Raw genomic sequence first — 14,388 nt, 5'->3', positions numbered from 1 at the left:
TAGGGTGAGAATCTCTCACTTTACCATTCCTATCTCAGATACCTAACCTTTCTAGACACCAGAGTGGATTAGGGTGGGAATCTCTCACTTTACCATTCCTATCTCAGATACCTAACCTTTCTAGACACCAGAGTGGATTAGGGTGAGAATCTCTCACTTGTAATAAGATGATAAAGCCATCAGCAATATCAACAAGGAGATATGTGGTAACGTAGACAGTTGGAAGAGCCACAGACACATTAGTGTGGTATCATCCAACAGTATCAGAAAAAAAGAAAGGATGAACAAGTCCCTTCTATACTGCGATACACACCTCATACAATAGGCAAGGATGTTCCTGCTAACCCTGGGGGGAAGGGATTTCATATCAAAGATAGGCCAACATACCTAACTGTTGTAAGAAGTGTGATGTCAGCTGCTATTGGTTCAGAATGGCTAACCTTGAGGGATTGCCACCAGAACCAAAACAGTTGACTGAAGTTACATTGAATAAGGAACCTCACCAAAAGCTAGACAAACAGGTTTTGATATCAATCTGATATGTGTATTCGGTGCAATAGCTTGATGGGTGCTAAAACTGTACATGAAGCTACAAACAGCAAAGTCTGGGTTGCAACATAACTTGTAAATGTTCGTTAGCACCTGCCATCTATACTTAATATTAAAGACATGTTTCCTGGTGTGTTCCTTCCAACAACAGGAACAGGCAATTGATGAAGATTGCCTTACAACACGTAACCCCCCTACAGTGAACTCAACTGGCCTCCAAAAACCATTGTTGATGGGGGAGGAGGATTAATGGGAGGGAGAACGCCTGTAATGTACTACACACCTGTCCTGTACAGCACCTGAACTACCTTATTTCTGACCCTTACCTCTGATCTCTTACCTTATTATATCAGTGCAATGACCGACACTATTTAAACAGATTCAAAACTTCAAACCTTGATACATCTATGTAGTTACACAGCATTTTCAGACAGTTACAAAGAACTCATCTCCAGTCACAATAATGTAGCATTTTCAAATTGACTGAATAGAGTCACTGACTCAATACATCATTAAAAACAGTCATACACTTAATACAACATCAAATATAGAGTTACTGACTCAGAGTCTAATATAGTCACTGACTCAATGCTGTATTTAACACATAATACCTGATACAGAATCATTAACATAATGCAGCATTTGATATTGCTATTGACTCAATAGAGTTTTGATACAGTAATTAACATAGCTTATACAGCATCACTGACTCCATAGAAAGGCACAGACTGAACACAGATTCATGGTCACTGTTTAAATATACTGTAGGATATGACCAACCCAATATTGAATTTAGGGTTGAATATTGTGAGTTACTGACTAAATAGACTGCCGTGAACTAAAAAACAACCAACAGAATACTGGTTTAAAGTATTCACAGTAGCCAACTACACCAATGTGTAAAATCATTCTTTAAAAGAGCGAGCTACACAATCGGTGATAAGTTCAAGATGAAACTGCTTATATACAATTTGTATTGTCATTTCTGTGTATGTTTTCCATTTGTGTGTTCCGCCGTACTCTAGCAATGCTCTCTAGGATACTTTGGCAGGCCGTTGAGGAATCAGGTAAAACAGATTATACTGTGTACACTACAGGAGGCAAGTATTGCCAAAATCTACCACCACCCAATACATGATGGCGCTGGCACTGTAGACACCTAATACGTGGCAGCACTGGGGGAAACACATGCTCCCTTGTGATACTAAAAGTCTGATCAAAATGAAAGAAAAAAAACCAGTTTGAATCATCAAATCATCACTGGTAAGTATTATATTTTCATTAACTTCAATCAAGAAAAACAGAAACACACCCCTGGTAATACCATTTGCTCAGCATGTCCATGAAGGTTTCAAGCACAGTCCATCGCCCATCACCTGCCATGTTAGAATCCCAACTAGCGGTCACAGGTGTGAGAGTACCAGGTAAGCTCTGGGCACAGGTGCTGACCAGGATGGAATGGAAGGAGGTCCAAATTCTAGGGCACTAGGGCAATTTCAGTGAATGAAAAGGATAAACAGAAAGGTTTGGGAGTTCCTGTTTTAAAAATGTGTCCCGGGAAATTTAAGGGAAAGATTGGCAGAGATCCAGTGAGAAAACAGAAAACAGGCAAAGTACAATAGGAATAAGAAAGAGAAGATCAGTAGACATAACAATGGCCAGAGAGGGGCTTTGGTTCAATGGACAACCAGTCAACAGACAGTGGCAGAGTGCACGGCTTCTACATTAGGTCAAACAGTAATACAGCGAGTGGCAGGGAAAGTCCTCCTCTTAGTGGATATATCATCAACACACCTGTAGATATTGTTGATTTGTATAAGTCATAACACATTGCCAATTCATTAATACAACTCTGACATAGACAGGCAGTCTTACCCACCAGCTACAGCTGACAGCCAAAGCATGCAACAACACATGCATCATCAAGTAAATTGATATTGCAATCTTGCAGATTTTTCATTTCTTTCTCATGGTAAAATCTTGGAATATTTCCTTGCCTTCTTTGATCCTGGTATTTATAGAAACAAGCAATGTGAAAAGAATAAATAATATTGGCAATTATATAAACACGAGTATCACTACCTGGCAATGACTGTAACTTTTCCTATAAATGATTAACATTAATTTCAATTTTAGGAATGGAAACAGCTTGCGGTAATGTTTGAATCTGAGATTTATTTACAAACAGAAATGATAAGTACCTGTTGCAGGTGTTAGTGCGGTATACCACAGAACCCTTTTTATCACGTAGCTATATCATCAGAAGACTGTGGTCGAACCTACCCCTATTAACCTGTATCTGTCCAACTCTCTTTTGTATACTTCATTACCCAAATTAAAAAAGAAGTATTTGCCCTTCAGCATAGTTAAGACAATGTAAATTTGGTTAGTGTATCTATATAAACCTGGTACTAACAGTCGGTATGGTCTATAGTTAAGAAGGTATTATAGTATATAAAAATATATATAACATATATTATATCATTTACATTTTGAGGTAAGTAGTAAACTATGTATGGCTTCAATGTAAATTACATAGAGGTGGGGAAAAAACTGATTAATCCCTTCCCATTAAAACTAAACACAGTGTGGAAGTTTTACCATCTAAATCAGATGGCCGAAGTGAACCTGAACACACTTTTCTTCTGTTCCTTTACATGTGTGAATAATTGATGTGGTTACCTACTTGAATCAGAAACATACCTGGCTGCTCTGTAAAATCTTTAAACAAGCATTAACACAATGATGTATCTTCTAATGAATCAATACAAACCTGCAGTAAGACAGCTGGAAGTCAGCATGACGTAAAGTATAGTTACTGTAAGTTAAATGTGACTTCAGATAAGGTGCTATAAAATATAGTTACTGTAAAATAAATAAAGCTACAGACAGGGTGCTGTAAAATATAGATACGGTAAGATAAATGTGGTTTAAAATTGGGTGCTGTAAATTGGGTTATGGTAAGATAAAAGTGGCTTAAGATAAGGTGCTGTAAAACTTTGCTACTGTAAAATAAAGTTGGCTTAAAATAAAGTGCTGTAAAACTTTGCTGCTGTAAAATAAAAGTGGCTTAATATAAGGTGATGTAAAACTTTGCTAATGTAAGATAAAAGTGTCTTAAGATAAGGTGCTGTAAAATTTTGCTAATGTAAGATAAAAGTGGCTTAAGATAAGGTGATGTAAAACTTTGCTAATGTAAGATAAATGTGGCTTCAGATAAGGTGATGTTAAACTTTGCTAATGTAAGATAAATGTGGCTTAAGATAAGGTGATGTAAAACTTTGCTAATGTAAGATAAAAGTGTCTTAAGATAAGGTGATGTAAAACTTTGCTAATGTAAGATAAATGTGGCTTTAGATAAGGTGATGTTAAACTTTGCTAATGTAAGATAAATGTGGCTTAAGATAAGGTGATGTAAAACTTTGCTAATGTAAGATAAATGTGGCTTAAGATAAGGTGATGTAAAACTTTGCTAATGTAAGATAAATGTGGCTTAAGATAAGGTGATGTAAAACTTTGCTAATGTAAGATAAATGTGGCTTAAGATAAGGTGATGTAAAACTTTGCTAATGTAAGATAAATGTGGCTTAAGATAAGGTGATGTTAAATTTTGCAAATGTAAAATAAAAGTGGCTTTATATAAGGTGCTGTAAAACTTTGCTAATGTAAGATAAATGTGGATTAAGATAAGGTGATGTAAAACTTTGCTAACGTAAGATAAATGTGGCTTCAGATAAGGTGATGTTAAACTTTGCTAATGTAAAATAAAAGAGGCTTTATATAAGGTGCTGTAAAACTTTGCTAATGTAAGATGATAAATGTGGATTAAGATAAGGTGATGTAAAACTTTGCTAATGTAAGATAAATGTGGATTAAGATAAGGTAATGTTAAACTTTGCTAATGTAAGATAAAAGTTGCTGTAAGATGGCAGTGTTGTAAGAGCTTGTAGCTGTAAAATCTTGTTGCTGTGAGACAAACATAATTGTTACATACTGATGTAGGATTGTTGTGATGTAGATTAAGATACTGTGTTGCTACACTTAATAATGTGTGGGATTAAACAATGATGAAAAATCCCCTACTTTTTGTCAAATAATACAGAAAAAAGAAAGTTAACTTTCCCAGAATTATGAATGCAAAGGGTTATAAAACACAGCTATCAAGCTAAGCTAGTAAACTTAGTGGTGTGTGCAATGATTGCTGGCAAGAAAGGTTTCACTGTTCAGCAGTCCTAAACAATCAAATCAGTTTCATTACAATATATCAAAGATCTATACTGACTACAAATGAATAGTAGAGACCATCGACCACTCTAAGCTTGTGGGATAAAAGGACTGGCCTAGTAATGGAATCAATGTTTCTCTATTGAGCCACCAGTAATCATGGGCTGCATAGCACTACCAATATCCATGGTGACTATAGCACTACCAACAATCATAGTGACTATAGCACTACCAATAACCATGGTGACTATAGCACTACCAATATCCATTGTGACTATAGCACTACCAATAACCATGGTGTCTATAGCACTACCAATAACCATGGTGACTATAGCACTACCAATATCCATTGTGACTATAGCACTACCAATATCCATAGTGACTATAGCACTGCCAATAACCATGGTGACTATAGCACTACCAATAACCATGGTGACTATAGCACTACCAATAACCATGGTGACTATAGCACTACCAATAACCATGGTGACTATAGCACTACCAATAATCATGGTGTCTATAGCACTACCAATATCCATAGTGACTATAGCACTACCAATAATCATGGTGACTATAGCACTACCAATAACCATGGTGTCTATAGCACTACCAATAATCATGGTGACTATAGCACTACCAATATCCATTGTGACAATAGCACTACCAATATCCATGACACCATCAATAATCCTGGGATACATAACATCACCTGTTAAGCAACCCTGGGATATAGACTCTGTCCAGCAATATCAATCACTTGCCTCCACTGTCAATGCTGTACTTAATATGGCTATTTAAAATTGTATAGATAGATCGTTGTGCCCATTACCAAAGTCATATGTCGGACATCAGTAAAATACCAGAAACAAATCAATATGCAACCTGAATTTGCACTTCACTGCTATTACAGACCAATAATTCATGTGCTATTACGTTAACCAGCAATAAATAACCTGTATTGAATCATTTAACCAAGCCCTGATAATATTCACAATAAAACATCACTGGTCTTTATGTAACATAACATCTGTCATTCACATTGTCATTGAAGCCTTGGTGTAAAGATTTAACTGTTCAAATCAATATCTATTTTTGTTGTTTAAGTAGAGAAAATATGTCCTATATCTGATTGATCCCTATGTATGTGGGTAGACAGAGCAATGTTAGTTATGTCATTATGAGTGCCACATAGTGAAACAGCACATTCTTTCCAAGTCATTTGTCACCACTTGATAATAAAGGGGTGGGTGAGGATATCACAGGTAATATTTCAACTTACACCCACATCTTCATCTACTTACAAACAAGATCTAACCCAACTAAGCCACCAGTCGTTAACTTCTAGAATCTTATGTGACAAGATGAAGGAAACAGCTTTCAACAGCTTACTAACGTTATCTAATCAGATATTCCAGTCATATTCATCTACTTCTTAACATGATCAAGTATCATTGGACCTTTACACACCATCTGTAAAAAGCTATGAAAGACCTCACCTTGAAAAACAAACCTGAAAGTATTAGATAAGTTGGATTTACATTCATAAATTCATGGATTTATATTTGTAAGTTCATGGATTTATATTTGTAAGTTCATGGATTTATATTTGTAAGTTCATGGATTTATATTTGTAAGTTCATGGATTTATATTTGTAAGTTCATGGATTTATATTTGTAAGTTCATGAATTTATATTTGTAAGTTCATGGATTTATATTTGTAAGTTCATGGATTTATATTTGTAAGTTCATGAATTTATATTTGTAAGTTCATGGATTTATATTTGTAAGTTCATGAATTTATATTTGTAAGTTCATGGATTTATATTTTTAAGTTCATGGATTTATATTTAAGTGATAATGAAATACAATCATAACTGTATATATGACCAAGATTTTTTTTTCAACCACACAAAACTATTCTTTTTTTGTTGTTAGACCTAAGAACTCCCCCAGCAATTTATACAGACACCAGTACAAAGTCACTTCAATTAGAAGCACCTCCCCACGAAATTTAATTAATGTGAGAAAAAACTGAATTTTGGTTGGCAAACTGTCAAATTTTCATTTTTTTATCTTTTTCATGTCCGTTTTCAATATTCTTACATGCTCTATCAGAATCAGTTTCTTATCTTAGGTGAGCAACCTTTATCGCCCACACAACATCCCACACCCTCCTTGTGCTTCCTTTCCCGGGATCCTTGCTCAAATGCCACACACACGTAATAATACCTGCATCTCCCCACACACTCTAGGTCATAGGTCAACCTGTTACAGGGGATAACCATCCACATTGGTTCTGGACTACAAAAACGTATGATTACCATATCATATAGGTACTGATACCGCAGGTCTTTGATATACAGGGGCTCAATGGCACAAAACCCTCACCTCATTGTCAATTATGAAACACATTACTGTAATAAATGACAGAAATGATACTGACAGTATGGACAAAATTCTTGGTAAAATTTTGAGGTAATCTGTCTCTTTATGAAGAGTACAGAGATATAAAAAAAACATGACACAATGCTGTGATGATTCTAATAAACCTGGTCATCAGTATGGTATAAACTATTTCTGGGATGACACGAACAAACTGGGATTCGGACAAGGAACTGCACACTTCTACCATTCCAGTGAAACATGAGATGAATCAAGGCCCAGAAATCTTCCTTGTCCCTAAATCTCACATAGGGGGGTACCAATCCTCGATGTATATGGCATGCAGCCACATACAAAACCCATTTAGTAAAATGAAATATTAGAAGATGAGAGAAATGGGAAAACATCAACTGAAAAGAATTATATACAGACAGGAATGATGAGATCTGCAGTTTAACAAGTGTTTTATAAAACCACACAGTAGACACTGGGATGGATTGACCCTTGCCCAGCAGGAGAGCAATACTAAATCTTGTTGTAAAAATACTGATGTGACGTCGTCTTCTGTAGAAACAGAAAAACACAGTTTACAGCCTATGCCTTGTCATAACCTGATCCTTCAATCCTAATCATACACCGACAATTTCTTCATTTTAATTGTTATTGAAACATTTTCTTTATTCGTTTATTTTACAGAATGGTGTTAATTAGTTGCAAAGTTAGAAGAAACACGTATATGTATTTCCACACCAGAGACTACCAAAAATTGTTTTACTTAATGACCATCTGTATACACATGTTTGGCTTTTTCTCAACTTTACCACAAACAGGGCTTAAGAAATTTTTCATCCAAATAAACCTATAAATTAACCATCCCATTTCTGGAAAATCCATCAACACGGAAATAACAGAATCAACTTTCAGATACGCAGGGCAGACATTACAAAGTCAGAGTGAAATTGCTCTAAAAAATTGGAAATCAGAATAAAGGAGCTAGAATATCAACTCATTTCAATCTGATTTATTCATTACAGGAACAATAATATCAATGAGAAACATTAATTTTTTTGTTTTAAAGATAAATATTTCTTAAATAAATACGTAAAAAGAAACAAAAATCAGACTTTAGATCTAAAAATGAAAAACACTTTGAAAAAAAATTATGCAGACACAACCTCAAAATGTTCAAATTCTGCATAAGGAAATTTCACGATAAAAGGGTTTATTACTGAAGGTCATATCAAATCATTTTGTAGATTCTAGGTAGAAGGTTTTAAATTTCCATTGGTACAAAAATTCCATTCTCCCCTATGAAAGGCAGAATGAGAACATTAGATATACAGGTATACAACCTAGTGTATAGTGTTTTCACACGTATTATCATGCACCTTGTCTGACCTAGCCATCAGGTACAACTCCTGTACATTTACCAGGTATATCACGTTGTGTTATTATATAGTTTTATCAACCTGTGATGTAATTATTCACTTAAGTAATAAATGCATAACATTAAGATTTCCAAGAAATGAATAATGATAATTTCATTTCTGTGTCACATTAGGACATATGCATATTATACCCAATCTTATCTGTCTCGATCCTCGTCTTATGAACTTTGCCGAGAAGGTACTAGATATAACCTACTGGTATCTACTTGTATATTCCTAAATCGCCATCCTCCAAAATTGAAGTGAAGTGAAAAGTGATAAAATGTGCAGAAAAACTCAAAACCTGGTTACACTCGGAGCACAAAACTAAATTGTATGTAATGTTTGACCTCAGACAAACATCAATATTTCATAATACACCATAAAACAAACAAACATTTCAGGATTTACAGAAACAATCACACATGATTGACACAGAGAATCAATATCTACAAAGTGTACACTATTTGTTGTTTTAAAATGTTGTGGTAAGTGAGTAATTGACAGTAAACATATTAAGTCCCTGTATGGACACAACAACCCCTTTATGGCCCGTCCCCATGTGTGTATCAATAAAGAAATTAGTGTAGATTAGCAAGCCCATTAAAGTCAGCAATCATCAGGCGCCCAGTCCATCAATCTCTGGCAGCTTTACCTGGGCTCATCACAATGTAAATTAATTAGAACCTGTTATATGATGATGGATCAAGTCATGTGATGATTGATCTTTGAAAACACTCTGGGTCCGTGTGTCTATGTGAACACCCTGGGTCCGTGTGTCTATGTGAACACCCTGGGTCCGTGTGTCTATGTGAACACCTTGGGTCTGTGTGTCTATGTGAACATCCTGGGTCCATGTCTATGTGAACACCCTGGGTCCATGTGTCTATGTGAACACCCTGGGTCTGTTGTCTATGTGAACACCCTGGGTCTGTGTGTCTATGTGAACACCCTGGGTCCTTGTGTCTATGTGAACATCCTTGGTTTGTGTGTCTATGTGAACACCCTGGGTCTGTGTGTCGATATGAACACCCTGGGTCCCTGTGTCTTTAGAAAACACATGGTGTCAGCAGAAACAGGCAGAATCACGGAACACTGGCACTAGATGAAAACCGTTACTGACTAGAATATTGCAGGTGAACGCCCTGTTCCTCCATCAGACACAGGCAGAAATGTTAATATTTAAAACATACAGATGTCTGTCCATTAATCCTGAATCACCTGTTAACAGACGTTACTTATGATGGAATGGTTACAATATTTGAAGCTTGACTCACTATATTGTCGTACATTAATATCTCTCACCCTTGATAAAAAGTTACCACGCTATTTAAAAAAAACCTGATAGAAGCCTATGAGCTAAACTTTTAAATGAAGAAACAGAGACCTCTAAAATACACGTGATTGAGTGCAGTTTCTTCCATTTTTTATATCACTTCATTTTTTTTAATTACAACGTTATTAACATATCATTATGTATCTATATATCAAAGTTGTTTTCTGTTAGTTAATCCTTATAGGTTGTATCACATATCTAAGGCAGACTAGACGAAAGTAAAACATCTGATATACTTTACTTATGTTTCCTTTCATTCTTATTAAAATATAACTCAATAAATCTGGCAAAACATTATCACTTGTCTTCACTCAAAAAAATAACCTTTTAGTTATCATCGAGTTGTATTTCAACATTTTATATATATTTTCATTTCTTTCTTTTCTTTAATTTCTTATTAAATTTTGTGTCCACATTATCTCTCCAAAAAATTATTAATATTGAAAAAAAAATGACTTCCTAATAACCTGAATTCTTTATCTGAAGATTTTTTCTTTGGATTAAAAAAATATACAATTATTTCACTTTTACTTCTTTTGGTATGAAACCCTTGGTTTTTTCAATTTATTTTGTAGTTTTTACATAAAAGCACTGTGATTTTATTATTTCTATCATTTTCATTTTACCTTTGTCTGAACAATTTAGCCATATTATATATAAACTGTCTTAATAAAAATATCTTTACAACTTCAAGTTTTCAAACATGAAGAAGGAAGATCAATTCTGTTCATGGATTGAGATATTAAAGTCTGGTAAATATAATTTTACAAATTGATATTGTTAACAACAAAGATTAATTATATGAAAAAATTTCTTTTTATTAAAAGAAGATTGATTATCTGGAAAATGTATTTTTGTTTCATTTGAGTTAATGCAGAAAATGGGTATATGTTCTTTGAATGTTAATTTGTTTTAGAAATACAAACGATGTTTCCGTGTACACATGGACAAGTCTAATCCCAAGATTTTACCAGCCATTCATGTTAATGAGTATAGAATTTAGACAGAATGATAATCTCCACGAGGACTGTTTGAGAATCTCGTCCATTCACCACCACAGTTAAGTACACGGTAAGACTGATTACTTACGTTCAATAGCTGTTAATTATTGTTCGGTTCCACTTACGTAAATTACGTGAATGTAGGTAAAAAAACAAACAAGTATTACAGTAATACGTGTTTATGTGCCCTGAGGATATCATGACGGGGCATCTAACAGGACTAACGGCCTAGCACGGACTTATATCGGGGCTACACACTACAACACAACTTGTTTTAAAGCTGTCAGATTATCTTAAGAATGAAGGTGCGTACACATGACAGGTAAAAAAATGAATGACCTGATTTGACAGGATAAACACGTAACACTACAGTTCAGTTGTGCAACACGTGTGTCTACCGTGCACCAGATCGATGTCAAACGTCTGTGTCGGGGAAAATCCACGTTTGTAGATTCTTAAATATATCTGGGTGTGTAAGTTTTTTCACTCATTGATAAAATCATTCGTAGGTGGCATTCATGCATAAAAATCAAATGTCATCATGCTATCGGCTAAACCGTGAGGTGTCTTATCTCTAATTCTAAACCATTTGACCTTGCGTGCACATACCAGAGTTTTATTTTCTATACTGGTAGGTCTTGTTTGTCTACGATATAATTACAAACTGGTGAAAAGGTACAATGTAGATATTGTATGACGACAAAGTTAAAGTACATACACACACCGTATTAATGTTTAGGAGTAAACAAATACACATACGTACCACATGATCCTTTTTTACATAAAATTTTCCGAATCTGTCGTCCAATTTTCTTGCTAAATTTCACAGGGAATGCTGTTAGAGTATAGTAATTTTGTTCCGTTTCCTTAAGAAAAAACACGTAACGGGTAGGCCCCCGTCGAATATTGGTATAAATACAATTTTCATGGTCACTTTCTTGCCCAAATTTTCCTACCGTCATTAGTTTCCCTCTTTTACTAGAAGGCACACCTTTATATACACTCCTTATCCTAATAGTAACATTAAATTGGCCTGTGTGATCCGGGGGTAGGGTCTGTGCTACCCGTCCCTCCACCACCACCTCCGCCAGGTAAGCACTAGACGCAGGGTCAGTGAGATCCGTACCACAAGTTCTACACCACACGTGGAACACACACAATAAAAGTCCCAAAATAATGAACCGAAGTCGAAATAACTTCATATTTGTGTCCGTCTCGGCTTCAGACGATATTCCGTTTTACCTGAGTTCTAAGTAAAGCTCACATGTTGCTTGTGCAGTGTACCTATGACCTAGCGTATACTGCCAGCTAGCGTAGGGGAAGCCCTATACATGCTCTGATAAGTCGATGTTATGACGTCACGGAGAATACAGCCAATATCAGCTCTATAGCTATACTAACGCTATTTCCATCTCTCTTAAATTGAAATTCGTCTGTCCCATTTGTTTGATTAGTAAATTTGTGGGAGGAAATGTTTGTTCTCTGTTTCAGCCAATCTTGTCAGCTATACAAAGAATAATTGACCACTACCCGCGCCTTTAGGCTGGAATGGGAGGCTTATTGACAGCCCGTCGTCATAACAAGTCCACTCCAGGCCAACAGTGATGATTTCAATCAACCCTACATGGAATGTCGAAACAAAAATATCAAGATAACGACCATTTTTATTTCATTGTTCAATCTGTTTTTTTTTCATATCGTGTCATTGTTCATAATAATAGGGGTTTGTTAAAAAACACTTGTAATTAATTGCCGATTTTCTTAATGCAGACTATAGTGGAACTGTTTATGATGACTAAACCTAGTTATATTGGTCACCTGTACTTATCGGCCTACACTCTATATAAGTAAATATATATATAAAACACTATTTCTATATTGATAATTGACCTGTCTATATCGATAATGTGAACATCATAGAGACAATCTGATTGATAAATCTGTTTACATTGGCCATATAACACAAATCGGTTCAGGTTTTATTCACATAGGAATCCTATGATTGTTAGAATTGTTATCTGGCCATGTCTCTGTAAAATTATTTATAAAAGGGCCTGTGGAACTGACAAACCTGTTCGTGCGTACACGGACAGGAACTTATGGAATCGTTAAACCTGTCTATATCGGTTGCCTGTACACATCATTCGTGCCGTACACGGACAGGAACTTATGGAATCGTTAAACCTGTTTATATCGGTCACCTGTACCCATCATTCGTGCGTACACGGACAGGAACTTATGGAATCGTTAAACCTGTCTATATCGGTCATCTGTACACATCATTCGTACCGTACACGGACAGTAACTTATGGAATCGTTAAACCTGTTTATATCGGTCACCTGTACCCATCATTCGTGCGTACACGGACAGGAACTTATGGAATCGTTAAACCTGTTTATATCGGTCACCTGTACCTATTGTCCATGCTTTACATGAACAGAAACTTGTTTGTTTACTTATTTACAATATAAGCTCAGGACTTAGTATAAATATAGAGAGATTCCCCGCTTGTTTTCTCGGGTGAGGTTAGTACCAGTCAATATTTCAGCGGTCCTTTTGTTTAGCCGACTAATTGTGAATTAACGTACCGCAGTGTTAAATTTAATGCTCATTGATTAATAAATCGACCACCCGTGAACCAGTCACCATATTAAATAACCTGTGTATAAATATAAACTTCATTAATTTTACAACGAACTTACGCTAATCACTCTTGTTGGTCTGGATGTAAGCGCGCGAGAGGTCTTGCAATGCATAGGAACATTGAATCGAATTTCAAGCCCACGGTCCAAATATATGCACAAAATGTTTATATAATGCTGTAACTCCCGGACATTATATGTATCCAGATCGTGGCTGAATGGACTCATCATTATATTATGGAATGTAGAGCCGTGAACAGTCACTGTAATAACCTGTATAAACCGTCTCGCCGTCCGTCCTCGTCCGTCCTTCCGTCCGTGGCCTGTTATCTCTTCTAGTTGATACATTAATCCAAATTGGCTGAGCTGTTATGGTGATTATAACTTCTTCAGTTTCGGAAAATTCAATATAGATTTACGTCATTCTTCGGATTGGGATTTTCAATATTTTATCAATCTTCAAAGGGTAAAGAACTGAACATGGGATGGAATATTATTTGACAAAGCAACAAACTGAGCACTGTATACACAAGGGTGGAAAGATAGCTCATCCCATTACCGACAAAAAGACGAGTCACAGCCATGGAAAGATATGTCCATCTAAGACACACTTTAAACACATTGAAGTTTTCATCAATTTACAAGACAGTTAAATGTTACATAATTGATAAAGCGAAATATGACATCTCTATGTATACATTTACATCACTTACCGAAGTGTTAAGTCATTTTACTCATATCTACAATAGTGTACAAGACAGGAAAATAATATATTATTGTTATATATGTATAATTACTATATATGTGTGTAGATGTATGTGTGGG

At 35.5% G+C, this 14,388-nt stretch overlaps 1 protein-coding gene across 1 annotated transcript in view; it reads right to left on the bottom strand.

The window, feature by feature from the left end:
- LOC132545973 (pro-neuregulin-2, membrane-bound isoform-like) overlaps nt 1–12,122 on the bottom strand; it is a 58,365-nt gene extending 46,243 nt beyond the window's left edge. The window contains exon 1 of the mRNA XM_060209656.1: nt 11,684–12,122. Within this exon, the coding sequence (XP_060065639.1) occupies nt 11,684–12,122 (439 nt within the window). The remainder of the gene's footprint in view (nt 1–11,683) is intronic.
- Nucleotides 12,123–14,388: the final 2,266 nt, after the last annotated feature.

Source organism: Ylistrum balloti, unplaced genomic scaffold (genome assembly GCF_031769215.1).
Source record: "Ylistrum balloti isolate Yb309-2 unplaced genomic scaffold, AGI_CSIRO_Ybal_v1 Utg369870, whole genome shotgun sequence".
Classification (NCBI taxonomy): domain Eukaryota; kingdom Metazoa; phylum Mollusca; class Bivalvia; order Pectinida; family Pectinidae; genus Ylistrum; species Ylistrum balloti.
This window is presented reverse-complemented; position numbering and strand designations above follow the sequence as displayed.